The sequence below is a fragment of the Rhipicephalus microplus genome, chromosome 5, assembly GCF_043290135.1.
Source record: "Rhipicephalus microplus isolate Deutch F79 chromosome 5, USDA_Rmic, whole genome shotgun sequence".
Taxonomy (NCBI): Eukaryota; Metazoa; Arthropoda; class Arachnida; order Ixodida; family Ixodidae; genus Rhipicephalus; species Rhipicephalus microplus.
Genome location: NC_134704.1, coordinates 140,810,807 through 140,825,882, shown reverse-complemented (window position 1 = coordinate 140,825,882; position 15,076 = coordinate 140,810,807). Strand labels below are relative to the sequence as shown.

General features: G+C 42.2%; 1 protein-coding gene across 1 annotated transcript in view; it reads left to right on the top strand.

Annotated features, from left to right (window-relative positions):
- Positions 1-15,076, top strand: part of LOC119185398 (glutamate receptor ionotropic, kainate 2-like) — a 135,142-nt gene that overhangs the window by 100,290 nt on the left and 19,776 nt on the right. Inside the window, exons 6-10 of the mRNA XM_075894627.1 lie at positions 1,382-1,558; positions 2,858-3,022; positions 7,193-7,297; positions 11,481-11,594; positions 12,345-12,548. Of these exons, the coding sequence (XP_075750742.1) occupies positions 1,382-1,558; positions 2,858-3,022; positions 7,193-7,297; positions 11,481-11,594; positions 12,345-12,548 (765 nt within the window). The remainder of the gene's footprint in view (positions 1-1,381; positions 1,559-2,857; positions 3,023-7,192; positions 7,298-11,480; positions 11,595-12,344; positions 12,549-15,076) is intronic.

The following is a 15,076-nucleotide window of genomic DNA, read 5'->3' as shown; positions in this document are numbered from 1 at the left end:
AACAAAGCGAAGAGATAAAAATAAAGAGAGGAAGAAAGAACGAGAAAACTAAAGAGTAACAGCGCACGCGCTGACCTGCTTCGCACTTGCTTCTCGCTTGGAACTCCAAGTGCAAGCTGCCGTTGGTGTTTTTGCTTTTACTGGAGGCGTGGGGAGAGGTGGCATCTACGAAATGTTACAGTTACTCAAAAACGGAGGACTGAGAAGAGTTCGAACCTCTTTTCACCGGTACACTGGCTGCGCCGCTCGCAGCACGCGGCGGTTGCTTGCATGCGGAAGCAGCGAAATTATTGCAAGTCTCGATATTCACGGCAGATGCGGTGAAACGTCGGCCAAATATCTAGATATTATTGTGGCATATATTCCCCAGAACTAGGAGGGAGTGCTTTGCGTGAACCGTACATCTAATTTGTCTGCTCAAAAGATGGTGAAATTTTTGACAGAATGCCACCAAGTTCGCTAAGCAGCTCCGGTTTTCGGCATTGCATTTATAGCCCTTGAGAGTAGAAATAAGCACTCATGATGGGAAGAAAAGTGTGCTTTCTGGAAATATCCTTTATAGCAATGCCGCTCGCAATCAGATTGAGTAGGTATAATGTGCGTCATTGCGTTCATATTTATTCACGTTGGGTATTTATTTGTTTTTATTTTTATATGCTTGAACGCTAGGAGGGTTATTGTACGAGTGAGCTACGAAAAATCTTCAAAGTATGTGTATATGAGCACACGTGTTGAGCTCTAGTTCTGCCCACAACTTCAGAATTTGTCTATATATGTGGCGCAGGGCTAAATTACCACGCAGCGATAAAGTTACCACACGTTGCTCGAAACAGTGCAAGGCTGAGTCACTGCAGAGCCAGTGGCACTTTTTCTCATGTTTATTTAGGCACCTGCAATGAATGCCTGAGTGGTCCTTGGGTGCGTGCTGGTTCAAGAGAATCTTCGACCTACCACGCATGGTAAACCTCGTTCGTAATAGCTATCCTACCAAAGCAGCAAAACTTTTCCAGGCTCTTTGACATGAAATATTATAGCACGCAGTATGTGTGAGAGACACTGAAAAAATCCCGCATCATTTTAACCTATCTTATTTACCAGCTGTACAGAATTCTATGGTGGGCATTTAGCACGTGATAGTTCATTGCAGTTATGATTTTAAATTGACAATGCACAACAAACCTCGACCATAACGTCTCTGCTGTAAAATATGTTAAACTGGTCGAGAAGCTCTAATTGTCGAACAACCTAATTTTTCATTACTGCCCTCACGCGGTATCTGGGACTGAGTAGCAAACGACCGGTGGACCTGGTTACCTCCTTTGTCTGCCTTTTTGACTGCTTGTTTCTGCCTCTCACTGAACTTTTATATTTCTCTATGCAGGATTTGCACACAGTTGACCTGTCGGACTTCCAAAATTCGGGGACAAATCTGAGTGGTTTTGTGCTGGTAAAAAAAGAAATGTGGGAGCATGACATTGCTGCAGTGCGAGATGCTTACTCTAGCAGTGGCTTCCATCCGATGTTCCACGGACAAAGGGCCTCTAGAAAGCCTATACGGGTGAGATTGACAATGCGTATCTGTTAGCTTCCTAAAATATATAGAGTAAGTACCTACTATGTTAATAAAACTTCTGTACAACAATCTTGTTTGCACGACGATGGATACCATAGCATGTAAGGTCTTACAGCGCACGACCACTTTAGCGAACGTCACCGCTAAGCAGACACACTTTCAAGGTCTCCAGCACGTGCTTGTAAAAGAATTCATTTTACTTAATAAATGAGAAAGTTTGGGAGGCACATGAGAATAACTTGTTTTTGGGATGTCGAGGCCATAGCAAACGCATCATCAGCTTGAATGAAGGAATGTAGAAGCGTCTGTTGGACTGCGATGACCACAGAAAGGATAGTGACTATTGTTATAAAAAAAAACTACGCACTGTTTTTTCAGCTCATGCGTTTTCACAAGCCTTAAAAACTAGAAGGGAGCATCGTGTGAAGGTCTTGAAGCCCAGAGGAAAAAAAATAAAACAATGACTAGCTGGTAACTCATTAGTCAATTTCACAGGCTCGAGGTGCGATTGGCTTCGGTTAAGATTTGGTTCGGCATGCCAAGCACGCTCCTTCTTAAGCCATCTTCCTCTTTGAAATTGAAAATATTTTGCAGACGTTAGGGCAGTAAATGTACCGTCAATACCGTAATTTTGCGAATACAAGCAGCACAAGGGCTAATCACGATTTTTTCTCCATCATTAGAGTTTATAATTTGCGAGATTCCAATAAATCCGCCGCACCACACCTGTGCTGATTCTATATTCTCGGCGCTCATTTTGTTTGCGTAATTTTTTTACTCGTTCTCTTGCCTTACAATATACAACTGGCTCTTTAACTGCTGATGTATTTGTCTGATGAAAAAAATGCATGTCATGACTGAAGACCCTGCGGATACGAATAAAAGGCTTTCACGTAGTGCAATTTGCCGGCCGTTGAACTTGGTTGTAGCTCGTTATTTAACAATTGCGCGATACGCCTGTTTTGCACCAAAAAAAATGAGGACATTGCTTTTCGTAAGCGCAAGAAAGAGAATTGTAATTGTAAATGTTAGATATGTTTACCAATCGTAGTTCGGGGCTTGATACATACTGATAAATTGCATACTAATGTAGTAATAACGCCAGTAAAACGACAATTAAAAAAACATGAAGCTTTCCAGTTCTACCTTCGGTGGCTCTAAGAATTTTGGTGGCACGTCAAGTAGGGTTAGGTATGAAGAGGGCCGGGTTTCACTGTTTTAAACGATAAAAACTGAAATGCTACTACAAATTCTGTACTACCGGATGATTCTGCTTTCATCCAGACAGATGAAGCTCTGACACAAGATGCCCTGGACCTCCTGGTACGTGCTGTTCAAAGGCTAGCTTCGGAACGGACGCTTGCTCGACCACCTAGCGTGCAATGCCATAAGCCGCAAGCGTCACGACATAGACCACAGTCGCAGGGCTTTGTCGACGCAGTTAAACAGGTGTTGGCTCCTACTTTGAGCTTCCGAAAATATGCATGTCATTTCCCCGTGTACATTATGTATACAGGTCATTTCGCCACACGTGTTTCAATCTCCCTTAGAAAATTGTAGTATTAGGGGCGAAGTCCCTCTTAGTCTAATCTTGTCACTTGTCACGCGTAACCGAGAGAAGAGACGAGAAAGAAAAGAAGGCGAAGAAAGTGAATGACTATTTTTCTTCTCATTTCCTAGATGGCGTTACTCTGCCGCTGCTCTCCGAAGTGCCGCTACTCTCTGATCGGCTGGTGCGTGCGCTTTGTCAGAGCGCGCAGAGAACGAGTGTTTCTCTCCGTCTCCTAGTCCCCGTACGTGTCGGATCATTGGTGGGACATGAACGAATCAGAGTGGCGGGCGCTTTGAAGACGACTGTGCTCGGCTTCCTTGGCTCGTGTCTCTGCATTCTCGAACGCGATCGGGCGCACGGACGCATGCATGGATGGACGGACACACGGACGAATGAATGGAAAGGCGCTTCGCCCTAGTAGTTGTCATTCGCTCCGTGGATACACTGTGATTTTTTTATATTTCTTTGCGCAGTGGAATTGTACACTGCGTAACTTTAGGCGAATTTGAACAGCAAGCTAATATTTGGTGTGTTAATTTGTTCGGGTACACGTACAGCGCAACACACATGAAGGACAAAAAAAATCAAGAGACCCGAGCTTGCTGTGTCATCTGCTTCATTGTGTTGTGTATGTGCCCCACCGCAAGATTACACGAAGATTTATTATTAAGACCTAATAAAAAGAGACAATTACTTATGTTAAGAATAGTACCTTCTGTTTTATGCATTATACTAAGATTGAAACATTGACAATCTCAGAGCACGCTAACGTAATCAGTAGGAGAATTTAAGGCGTGTGGCATTGAGGTATTTAGCACTGGCTGAGGTGCTCTTTAGGGTCTTCCCCTGGCACTTGAAATTGACAAAGATGGCTATTCGTTCATGAATAAAAAATGCTCCTTCGTCTTATTTCTACGATGAAATAAAGAAGCTTTCAGCAGTTATAGAAGAATGACTTTTTCAAAACTTTCTGTTTTCAGCTGCCATAAGACATCCAGACATATATGGATGTATTACTAATTATGAATACATACGCATGCTTAATGGATGCCTATTTTCAGCGGTACTATACATAGTCTATGCATTTCGAAGAAGGCACTCGCTATTACTACGCATCCATGCGCGAACCAGGCACGGGAAGAAACACGTTTGACAGGACTGGTGCCTACTACCAAGGAATTTTATTCGGAAACGAACAAAAGCACATATAAGATTTCGTAGTCATGCATGACCAACTAGCGCATACACAAGCCTTGCAGTTAACACGTGTCCATCAGACATCAACCATCAACACAATCAGGCTGGTTCCTAAGGTCGTTCACCAAACATCGATATTATAATAACCTTATTATGTGTCACGGCACTTCTCGCACATCTGTAAAAGCGGCAAACACTAGGTGTCAATGTGGAGAACACTGCGAAGACACATTTTATTATTTATTGCGCTAAATATGTCCCGTCCAAATGCACCAGTTTTGTCAAGCGCTGATACTGAAAAACAAAAGTTAGTACAGAAATCGAGGCCTATCACGTTCAAAAAAGTCACACTGATACCACGGTTTTGATGTGAGCTTCTTTTTAAGTATTTCCTAGTCCAATATTTTCTCGGTGTGTCGAATATACTTGAATTATTTTTCTGCCGTGTAACAACAGGACTTCTTCACTCTGTACAATCAGCGCTAATGAGTTTGGGAATGTTGAAAATAAGCTCTGAATGGAACAGATAGCTTCTGTCTTAACTGACAGGCGTTGTTGCTGCTATCTTGTTTACCTTGTCTTATTATCGAAGAATGTACGCTACTTTACAGTACCGAGCTTCTCGTATTGTTGTTTTTTGCAGCTCTGACACCCTTTGTTGCATTTGAATATAACACATTTCTTTAACGGCTAAGCCTAAGAGCTCCAAAATTGTTTCTGACTCAGCCAAGTGTGTCAGGCTGTGATACCAGAGGAAGATTATAGAATCGATTTGCATGAGGATTATGGGAGGGCCCCTCAGCGAATTTTTGTGGGAAAGCCTTATCTTTGCTCACATATACGTGTCTTTCGAAAAGATACTTAGTTTTGAAAGCGGAGAAAGTCAGTAACGACTCATAGCTCGTTGAGGTTAACAGCGCAAAACACGAAAACAAAGCATAGGAAGGACACAAGACGAGCGCAGGTGGCGAACTAGGGATTGAGATATAAAAAGAGAGCCCTGTTTACTGGAAATGGCACTGCATAAAGTTTCTTTATGCTGAGCAGTATGTGCTCTAATTTCATTATTTCTCGAAACATTTCTTTGGCGACTTTTAGCATCCCTATCTATCTATCTATCTATCTATCTATCTATCTATCTATCTATCTATCTATCTATCTATCTATCTATCTATCTATCTATCTATCTATCTATCTATCTATCTATCTATCTATCTATCTATCTATCTATCTGGCCGCCTACAACTTTGAGCTCTCCTGGTCTTTTCGATAATGGTATCAATACCAAAATTGGTGTTGCATAACATGACCTTATAATGAGCATAAACGCCTTCTAAAACATGAAAATTGGGACAATTATGTTCTCAATGTCATGATATACATTTCATGGTCTTGCTGCTCTTGCGGTGGTTTCATTCACATGACATGTGGCAAAACTGGAATAGTCTGACAAGACTGCATAGCGAACACAAGCGACAGACCCTTATCATAGAAATCGTGACATGCAAGTGACTACACGTGACTACACGCCACACATGATGCGCTCGCAGCCGTTTCACTTGCTTCACATATACCAAAGCATATACATTTACTAGGCATATTTCATTGCATAAAGCAATGAGCAAGTCCTTATGCAGTTTTATACAGTGGTAACATCATATATAGAATTCAGGGAGCGCATAAATATGGTATAAATCAACACTTTTTGAAAGGTGGTGAATTTATATCTGCTGTGCAGATTTAAAAAGGCGCTGCCCTTTTAACGCTCAGCGATTTCTTGCACTCTCCTAATTATGTATTATATTTGCGCTGAATATGCCGCTTGACAGTTTGAAGCATCCCTTTTTGTAATATTAGGAACTAACAGACAATAATGCCATCGAAAAGCATAGGGGATGGTAAAATAGGTAATTGTAATGTAAATTCAAAAATAAAAGCGGACAGAAACATAACTTGCCTGGCAAGTTATCTTTTTATCCACTTATTTTTTTTATTTCGGCAAAGTTACATTACATATACTTGTAAGACCTTCCCCTATGCTTTCGATGGCATTATTACCTGTTAGTTCTCAATAATAGTGTATCTGACAAAACAAAAGAGCCCATCAGTTTACGCTTCCCTCCGTTTTGTTGCTACATGTTTTGGCGTGAGAAATCCGTGGGATATTTGCCAAAAACCTTCAAAAGTTTTGGAGTAGCCGGCCCAGTCATTCTGTATTGAAATCCACACACATGGTAAATTCGTGCAAGACACGTTCATAGTTTTTACCGAACTAGCCCATTTTCAAGCTTCTCCTCACATCAATAAAACAAAGACATTGCGCCTGCATCAGAAGTTGAAAATTGCCAGTAAATATTTGCATAACTCAAAAACATTCCGGCCTATTTACGGAGTGAAATGATGAACGGGGTTAAGCAGTCTCTCGTTCGTGCGTCTGTCTGTCTGTCTGTCTGTCTGTCTGTCTGTCTATCTGTCTGTCTGTCTGTCTGTTTGTCTGTCTGTTCGTTCTTCCATCAGATAGTCAGTCAGTCAGTCAGTCTGCCTGCCTGCCTGCCTGCCTGCCTGCCTGCCTGCCCGCCTGTCTGTCTGTCTGTCTGTCTGTCTGTCTGTCTGTCTGTCTGTCTGTCTGTCTGTCTGTCTGTCTGTCTGTCTGTCTGTCTGTCTGTCTGTCTGTCTGTCTCTTTGCGAAAGATCTCAAACGATGCGAGCGATGGGAGCGCCATCTAGAAAACAGGTTGCGTACAAGGGGCGGCTACGACAGGCAACTGCGGCACTTAAGCCCTTAAAGAACTTCTACCTTAAAACAAGTGAAACTGCAAAGATGACTCTCTGTTCTCATTCACCCACTGTATTTCCTTTGCTTGTTGCAGACACGAATTTCAGGACTCACCGGGTCGATTCACATGGATCCGATGAGACGCCGACATAATATTTCTCTGCAAGTTGTCCGGATGAAGCGATCTGGACTGGCGTCGGTTGGTGCATACTGACTTCTGTTTAATTATGCTACGTCAACAGTTTTAACGACAATCAATGTAGACTACTCCGTAATACTTCTTTTTTTACTACAGCTGAAAAATAGGAATGTTCTACAGCAGACACCCTTATGTAAGGGCATTTAAGATATTGGAAGGAAGAGATGTGAACGATAGCTATGCATTCATTCATAACGGTACAAACCAAACAACGATGTTAAAAGCTAACAAGGTTTGCCAGTTCCGCTTACAATACAAAGATTTTAACCTAATTTTTTGCCGAGTCAATTGTAGAGCTTTTGCTTGCTGCATTTTTTGGAGGGGAGGGGATTTTTAGCATTTTTCCAGCAAACGTACTTATTTTAGTGATCACCGTGTTCACTAAGACGCGTTTGTCCTTTACCGTGTGTTTCGACGCCTTAGTAATTGACTGCATGGATGTGCGCAAGATTCCCTATGAAGAGGGTAAAAGGTGCTTCAGGCGAAGGTTAATAATTGCACCCATACCTCGCCTTACTATGTTTTTGTATGGGGACATCTTGCACACCGCCTCTTTAGGTGACTCCGCAACTGCCGCGCGAGCCCACGCTCAATGTTGAGTGTTGAAAAGTAAGTTGGAGAAATGTGAGTAACGGTAAACGTGCTTTGAATGGAACTGAAATAATTCCCTGGATCTAATATTACGAAGTAGTCCTGTGCATTCGTTCATAGTTGAGAATATTTTCGATTTACAAAACACTTAAGTTTTTTAAAATTTTTCCTGTATAAAGAATCTTTTCTTAACCGTAATTAAAATATTTTCGAGTTTGGGGAACTCATTATGTCTCCTCTTAATAAGGACTTCTTTTGTGATGAGTATTTCCTTTTGGCCTCGTGCTACAAACGGGTGGTTGTCTTCTTTTCCTTTCTTAATCTTTCCGCCACCTAGTGGGTTTGCACAGAGCTCAAGTAGTTGAGGAATGACTTCCAAGCTCTATAACACCTCTGAATCGGACACGACATATGATTTGCCACTTGCCGGGCCCTGCCCGGCCGTAATTTTTGTCGATGCGGCCTCATCAAGTGTGATGCCCGTGGGACGGCTTTCAGCTGTTTCATAGTAAAGTACCAAGTACTCTAAATTGTTAACAACTTTTTATAAACACACATTTATGACTGTGAACAACTGTCCTTGTTTTTCTTCGAAGAACATTGGTGTTTGCACTGTCACGCATTCTCATAATTCAGCCCACTTGAACAGACGTGAAAAAAAAGTTTTAGAAAACTTCAAACTTCATGCTACAAACACGTGCAATAAAATTCTATACGCGAGTGCGCAGTTTCAATTATTCTTGCAACTTTTGCTTCACTGATGCGACCGCAAAGCATATTCGCCCGAGCCTGCCTGTCTCTATGAAAGAGACGGGCATAGAATGTTCGCTACATGAGACTGTTCCCGTGCTCATATCAGCCACTTGCATCGTATTTACACTTCACTGCCCTTTCATTGTGCAGCTCCCCACTTCACGAAACAAAAACAGCAAGATGCTTTAAAGGCACCAAGAACGTGTCTAGCATCACAATAAATGTTTGAAAAAACATGCCTTGCTTCTGAAAGATGCTTGCAAGATTCTTCGCCTGTGCTTGCTCGACTGCGTAAGAAGTGCCGATGGCGGCGATACGTGGCGAAAATTGGTGGTCGTTGTAGGAGCAGGAAATCAATAAAAAAGCATGCACTAACCCAATGTTGAAAATTGTGAGAAATTAAGGAGTATCTAGAACATTTAGCACAATTAACTCATCACCTCTACCACCTGGTGATTTCATAAAAGTGAGCTCTAAAGGGAGAAAAACTGCAGCAATATCACTATTGTTAGCGTGGCGCCGCAAGGCACGAGGTCATCATGTAATAGTTCAAATTAGTTTTCGAAAAACATGAAAAACAATCTATAGTCTGTTTACAATCAAATTCGAGCTTAGCTCAACGCTCTGGCAGTCCTACGAAGATAACTTTTTGACCCATGCAATAAAGCTTGATCATTCCTGTGACGTGAACCAAGTTTGGTATTATTCAGGTAGATGGCTTTCCCACAGAGATAAATGTTCGCGTCACGGCTCACGTTCTTTATAAGAACTGGCAGTGAAAGTTAATAAAAGCTTTTGAAACCACTCCCGAGAAAACGAAAAATTTGAGTCGGTATGACGAACATTTCAATACTGATCAGCGTAATATTTGTTTACAACATAACCGAGAAAGTATTTATGGCCACGACGTAAACCCTCTGGCACGGCTCTCTTACACATACTAATGGCAGACGTGCCGAAGTTCTGAGGATAGAGTGTTCTTAGTTTAGAACTTGTTTCTTTGTTAGAACACGCCCTATAAAAATAGGTGAGGGCGTGAACAGTCTATATTGAGTGGTGGAATAAAATGCTCTGCAAAAGTTGCCAAGGGTTGACATTTGGGACATTTCAGAAATCGCTGAATATTTCAGAGGTGGTGCAAACCTTTTCTACGACTGTCACTTGCATTTCACAAAGTGATCAGGGTCGTTGCTCTACTGCAGTGTGGAGTACGTGCGTTTGGTACACATCATCTTCAACATATAAGTGAGAATAAAAAAGACAAAAGCCATGAGTGAGAACTTGCAGTGAAATGCCCTTTCCCTCTAACTCACTTAGTCTGCAGCCTGAACAGTCTGTGTCTAAGCTCAATGCAATGATTCACCTACGGGTGTTATTTTTGTGTAACTCAGGCATGATATTTGCTCATTGGGATTGGTAAAGTCTGTGCTATATGCCTGCTGACACGAGAAAGATGATTCCGTATTATGATCATCTGCATTAATCTGAGGGATATCTTGAAGAAAGAATTAGCGGTAACTGTAAGCCATCATGCACAATCTATTTAAAAAAAGAACTCACAAATAGGAGCCGTAAGCTCCAGTAGTGTTAAACATAGACACGTTTTGTTCATGCCAGCTGCAGACTTTATTTGAGTGTGGCAGGCATAATTTTATACATCACAGAGGGGGTACAGCTTCATTTTACTCATCTCGGTGTCCATGTGAACATTCCAGTTAAAAAATTTTGGTTGCCATACCTGCAAAAGCATTATGCAGAAAACGGCTAAATACGAGACAGTGAAATAACGCGTCGGCTTGTTTGTTTCAGTACCCCGTAGTCTGTTCTGTTCGAATTAGATTCTTATTATATTTATTCATCATCGTAATATCAATTACGATTTGTCATTGTCGTCATCATGTAGCGATAATTTTCCATCCCTTGTGTTGCCGTCAACGTGGGGCGCAGGTCAGTTTTCACGCTTTATGAGGCATCTAAAGTTTTATTGTAAATAAAATCTAAAGAAAAAGGTTAGAAAACTTGTGTGGCATTTCCGAGTGCCAAACAGCTCACGACGCAGTCAGGGGGGGGGGGGGTGACCAATCCTATTCAAAATGTCCAGCACCACTTGCTCCTCGACGGAGATGATACAATGTCGTTGCATCATATCTATTGTTTATTGCCATGTTAGAAGCCATACAATTGAAGCAAAACGTAGTTATCTTGTTGCATTACGATTCCACGTAGGCTCTTAGTAGGGGTACCTATATGCTCGTACAAAAACTGAATGTAAAATGAACGCATCATGAGCTTGCTTAGTAAATGGCAAGATTAATCTTCCTAATTCCTCATTAAGTATGCATACTTTGTGTTATAGCAGTATATTTCAAAACAGTATCTAAATACTATACTGCCATCCGGGACACCAAGACGGGCTTGTTCATTGTCAATTGAATGGCATTTACCCTTTGTTTTAAACATTATCCTAATGAAATTTGTAAAATGTATTTTGCATATCATCATTAACAGAGGGTGGTATGGGACAGAGGTTATCCCTTTTTCTCCTTGCTCGTCCAAAGTTAACTACTGCACAATAAATAAACTTCATAAGCAATGAATTGATAAGTAAACATTTAAATAATGAATATTTCAATCATTCACATAGCATTGTGTCCCGGATCGCATTTTTTTATCATTGCAACAGGCTACAATCTCTTGTACGTGCTAAATATTTTTTTTTATTGTGGGCAATGCCTATCGCACGACAACCTTGTCATTAGACTGCACCAGCATATAAATATTTATGAAGGGTACAGTGTGGCCACATTACCTACCCGGTCGTTTTCTTTTTATTACTGAGGTTGGAACATGGAGTGCCTCCACCGGTCTCACCATGGCCCAGACGGAGCTGATGTTCCAGCAAGAAATCTTGAGTGCCCTGAAAAACAAAACTTTCAGGATTACTACAATATTGGTATGCTCGCAGTCTTCCTAATACAGTGTATCTCATGTCTGGAAGCCCTATTTTCTGTTGGAACTATGCAAGCTTTCATAAAGCTTATTCCAGATTGTTTATACACCTGAATGTTTTCATAGATGTGCTACATGCTCACAAAACCAGATATCCTCTCATTTAGACTGACAGCTGTAAAGTTTAGAGAAATAATTGTGCGCTGTAATCATGAACAAGATAATTAACCTCACAACTTAAGGGCAGAGCTTAAAATAAGTGGTTGTACCATGTACCTACTGCCACGAAGCTGTATCTATACTATATAATGTTTACAAGATTTGCCCCAGGCATTCTATTACAGGTTGCAGTTATTCTAATTGCAAGACGAGTTATGCTACCATCTTTTCTACCTTCTGTGCGTGTCTTGTCCTGCGCTTTACGCACGTTATGATTAATCTCAAACTGACAAATCTTGTAATCTTTATGCCTTATTTGCAAGTCGAGTGTGAAAGTGAAGCGAACTTGTTACAACTAAAGAATGTTGTATGTCTTAAGTCTAAAAAACTCACGTGGCAACAATGGAGCTAATGTTATTTTTGGTTATCTTAACGAACATAGTGTGAAAGTGAGCGTCCACTCTTTTTTCGAGTATATTTGTGGACGCGGAAATGGTGAAGACTTGATAGATTGCAACAACAGCATTCTGAAAGCTCACTGAATTGTCTTGTATAATTGCTTGTAGAAGCTTTAAGTGAAATTTTCTCGTCACAGAATGCGCCTTACGTCATGGAAAAAGGGCCATTAGAGAAGATGGTGGGTAATGATCGCTTCGAGGGATTCTGCGTGGATCTGCTCCGAGAAATGTCCCGGCTCCTCGGCTTTCACTACGAGTTGCGGCTTGTCAGAGATGGTGTCCACGGCAGCCGAGACTCCCACGGTCAATGGAATGGGATGGTCCGGGAACTACTCGACATGGTAAGACCACGAACATTTCTTCGCCTACGTGACTTCACTTATAAGACTGCTGCGGGTACAAAGCACCTTTTTGTAAGCAATGCATAAAAAAAAATCGAATAGTTCGTGGACTTTACAATGCTTTGAAAGTAAAAAGAGAAGCCGGCACTGCACGATACCGTGCCTCTTTATGCACGAAAAAAAAGCTTGCGTAAAAAAATGCTTTATAAAAAGGAAGGAAGCTTTAGATCATGCCATTTCTTGGTATTGCCCCTTGGGTTCAGTACTTTTGTATGGCTTATGTTTCTCTTTGGCAGTCCTGACGGGGAGAAATACTTTAGAGGCTAGGGCTGTCCGTATGCTGTGATCGCCTGCTGTCGAAGCCTAAAATAATAATATCTAGAAATAAAGTCCCAAAAGCACAATACAAAGATAAGGGACGCCGTATTTGAGGGCTGGAGTAACGGAGGTAAAGTCAAGAATGGAATAGTGGTCAAGAATGGAATAGTGATCTGTATCAACGGGAGCGTGCGCTCCCGCCAACGAAGTGCCTTCTTCCCGTTGATGTTCGAATGCCTTGACGATGATAAGTTTAGAGCTCTGAAGAGACCTCGGCTGTAGTGTGCGACCGTTTGCTGTGGTCGCTTGCTATACGCAGAAGATACCACGTATACAAATGAAAAAAAAGAGGAAGCAAGTGAGAAATCGAAAGCAAGAGGAAAATTGGTAAAAAAAATAAAAGTAGCCAGAAAGAGAAAACTTAATGTAGTGAGAGGAAGACAAAATAAACACAAATAAACGGAGGGAAACTCATAAACGCGAAAAAGAAAAAAACGTGGCTCATCAACCTATCTAGGAATCGGTGTAACACGAAACTAAAGCGTCTCTTCTTAGACGTAGCTTAGCGCTTATTGTGCATTGTTTCAGCAATAGGAAGAAATCGGAAAGTCACGGCAAGAACGGCGAGCAGCTTCTTTTGTATTGTTTTTTCTGCATTTATTCGTACATGCTTTTCAACGTCGCTTTCATGACGCAAGTACGTCAGCACAGCCGTAGTCTACCCCTGCATCAAACAGTTAGGTGTTATAATTTAAGGAAACAAGGCCAGCAGCCCACCCTCGCACGCCCTTCAGGCTTCCCCCCACTTATGTGAAATTTCCTGAATTTTACCACTTACTTTTGTGTTGGCGTGCATTGGTTCATAATTTTGAAAAGAATGGCGTGTTTAATAACCGCAGCGCTTATTGAAATATTAAAATTAGCAATATTGAATTGGTGCTAAGCGTCTGGTGAATATTTCAAATTACCTGTTGTGTAAAAACTACTTTTCAAGGTGATATTGCCAAATTCTGTGCACGCTGCTGACTTCCATCGGCTGTGTGCACTATTCCATATTGGGTGTACCATTATTATATTGAATAAAGAGTGAAATATTATTGCTTCTATGTAAATAAAAAAATGTCGTAGATGGAAAGCTGTACGTAAGCTTTGGGCCGCAGTCGTGTAGTGGTTATGATATTGTTGCGCATGCCTGGGAAGAAAACGAAGATGGGTGAACATACTGGCTGCCCCATGCTGGAAAAAAAAAACAAGACGACGACAGTGCGATCATCAACCTATTGGCCACTCCAGCGCTTCTCTTCGCGACCAAAATAAACGGCGCCCTTCAGCCGTATACGCCCTGGTCCTCCTTGTGCGTAACAGATTGGTGGAGGTGCTGGGTATGACAAACCCACCGACTGGAGCTTCACTTCCAGGACTTCGCTGCAGCCGCCGCCTTGCCGGACTCTCGCCTGTGCTGGTCGTAATGGCCCAAGATCAGTCATCTAACGCTTCAAGGCCAACTACAGTGGGTTCCGTGCCCTAATACCGAGCCCCACCAACCTTCGGAGGAAACTCGGGAGAAGATGTTGACGCGTGGCTCATCCAGTACAAGCGAGTGAGCAAGTCCAACGGCTGAGATACCGCCGCTCAGCTCAGTAATGTGGTCTTTTGCCTTACAGATACTGCGCTCGTGTGGTACGACAACAACGAGGACACACTGACGACGTGGGACGTTTTTGTTGCGGAGCTGAAAGCGTGTTTCGGCGACTCGAGCGTCAAAAGGAAGCGGGCTAAGCAGACATTGTCTCAACGCGCGCAGCTTCCAGGTGAGACATGTACCACGTATATAGAGGACGTGCTGAAGCTCTGCAAGGTGGTCAATGATCAGATGTCAGAAGAAGACAAAGAAGGACATTTGCTGAAAGGCGCAGCCGAATATGTCTATAGTTTTCTCATCGGAAAAGAGCGCCTGAGCTTCGTCTCCGACGTGATTCGGCATTGCCGAACTTTCGAACAGCTGAAAATGCGCAGGATTGCTCCAAAGTTCGGCCGGCTCACAAATGTGACAACGGTTGCCAGCATCAACACGAGCTCCTGCCCAGACCTGTCCTCGGCGATTCGACAGATCGTTCGCGAGGAACTTTTTCGCTATAGAGAACAGACACATTCAGCAGTTGACCACCATTCTATAAACGACCAACATTCGGTATATGTGCCACGTGAGG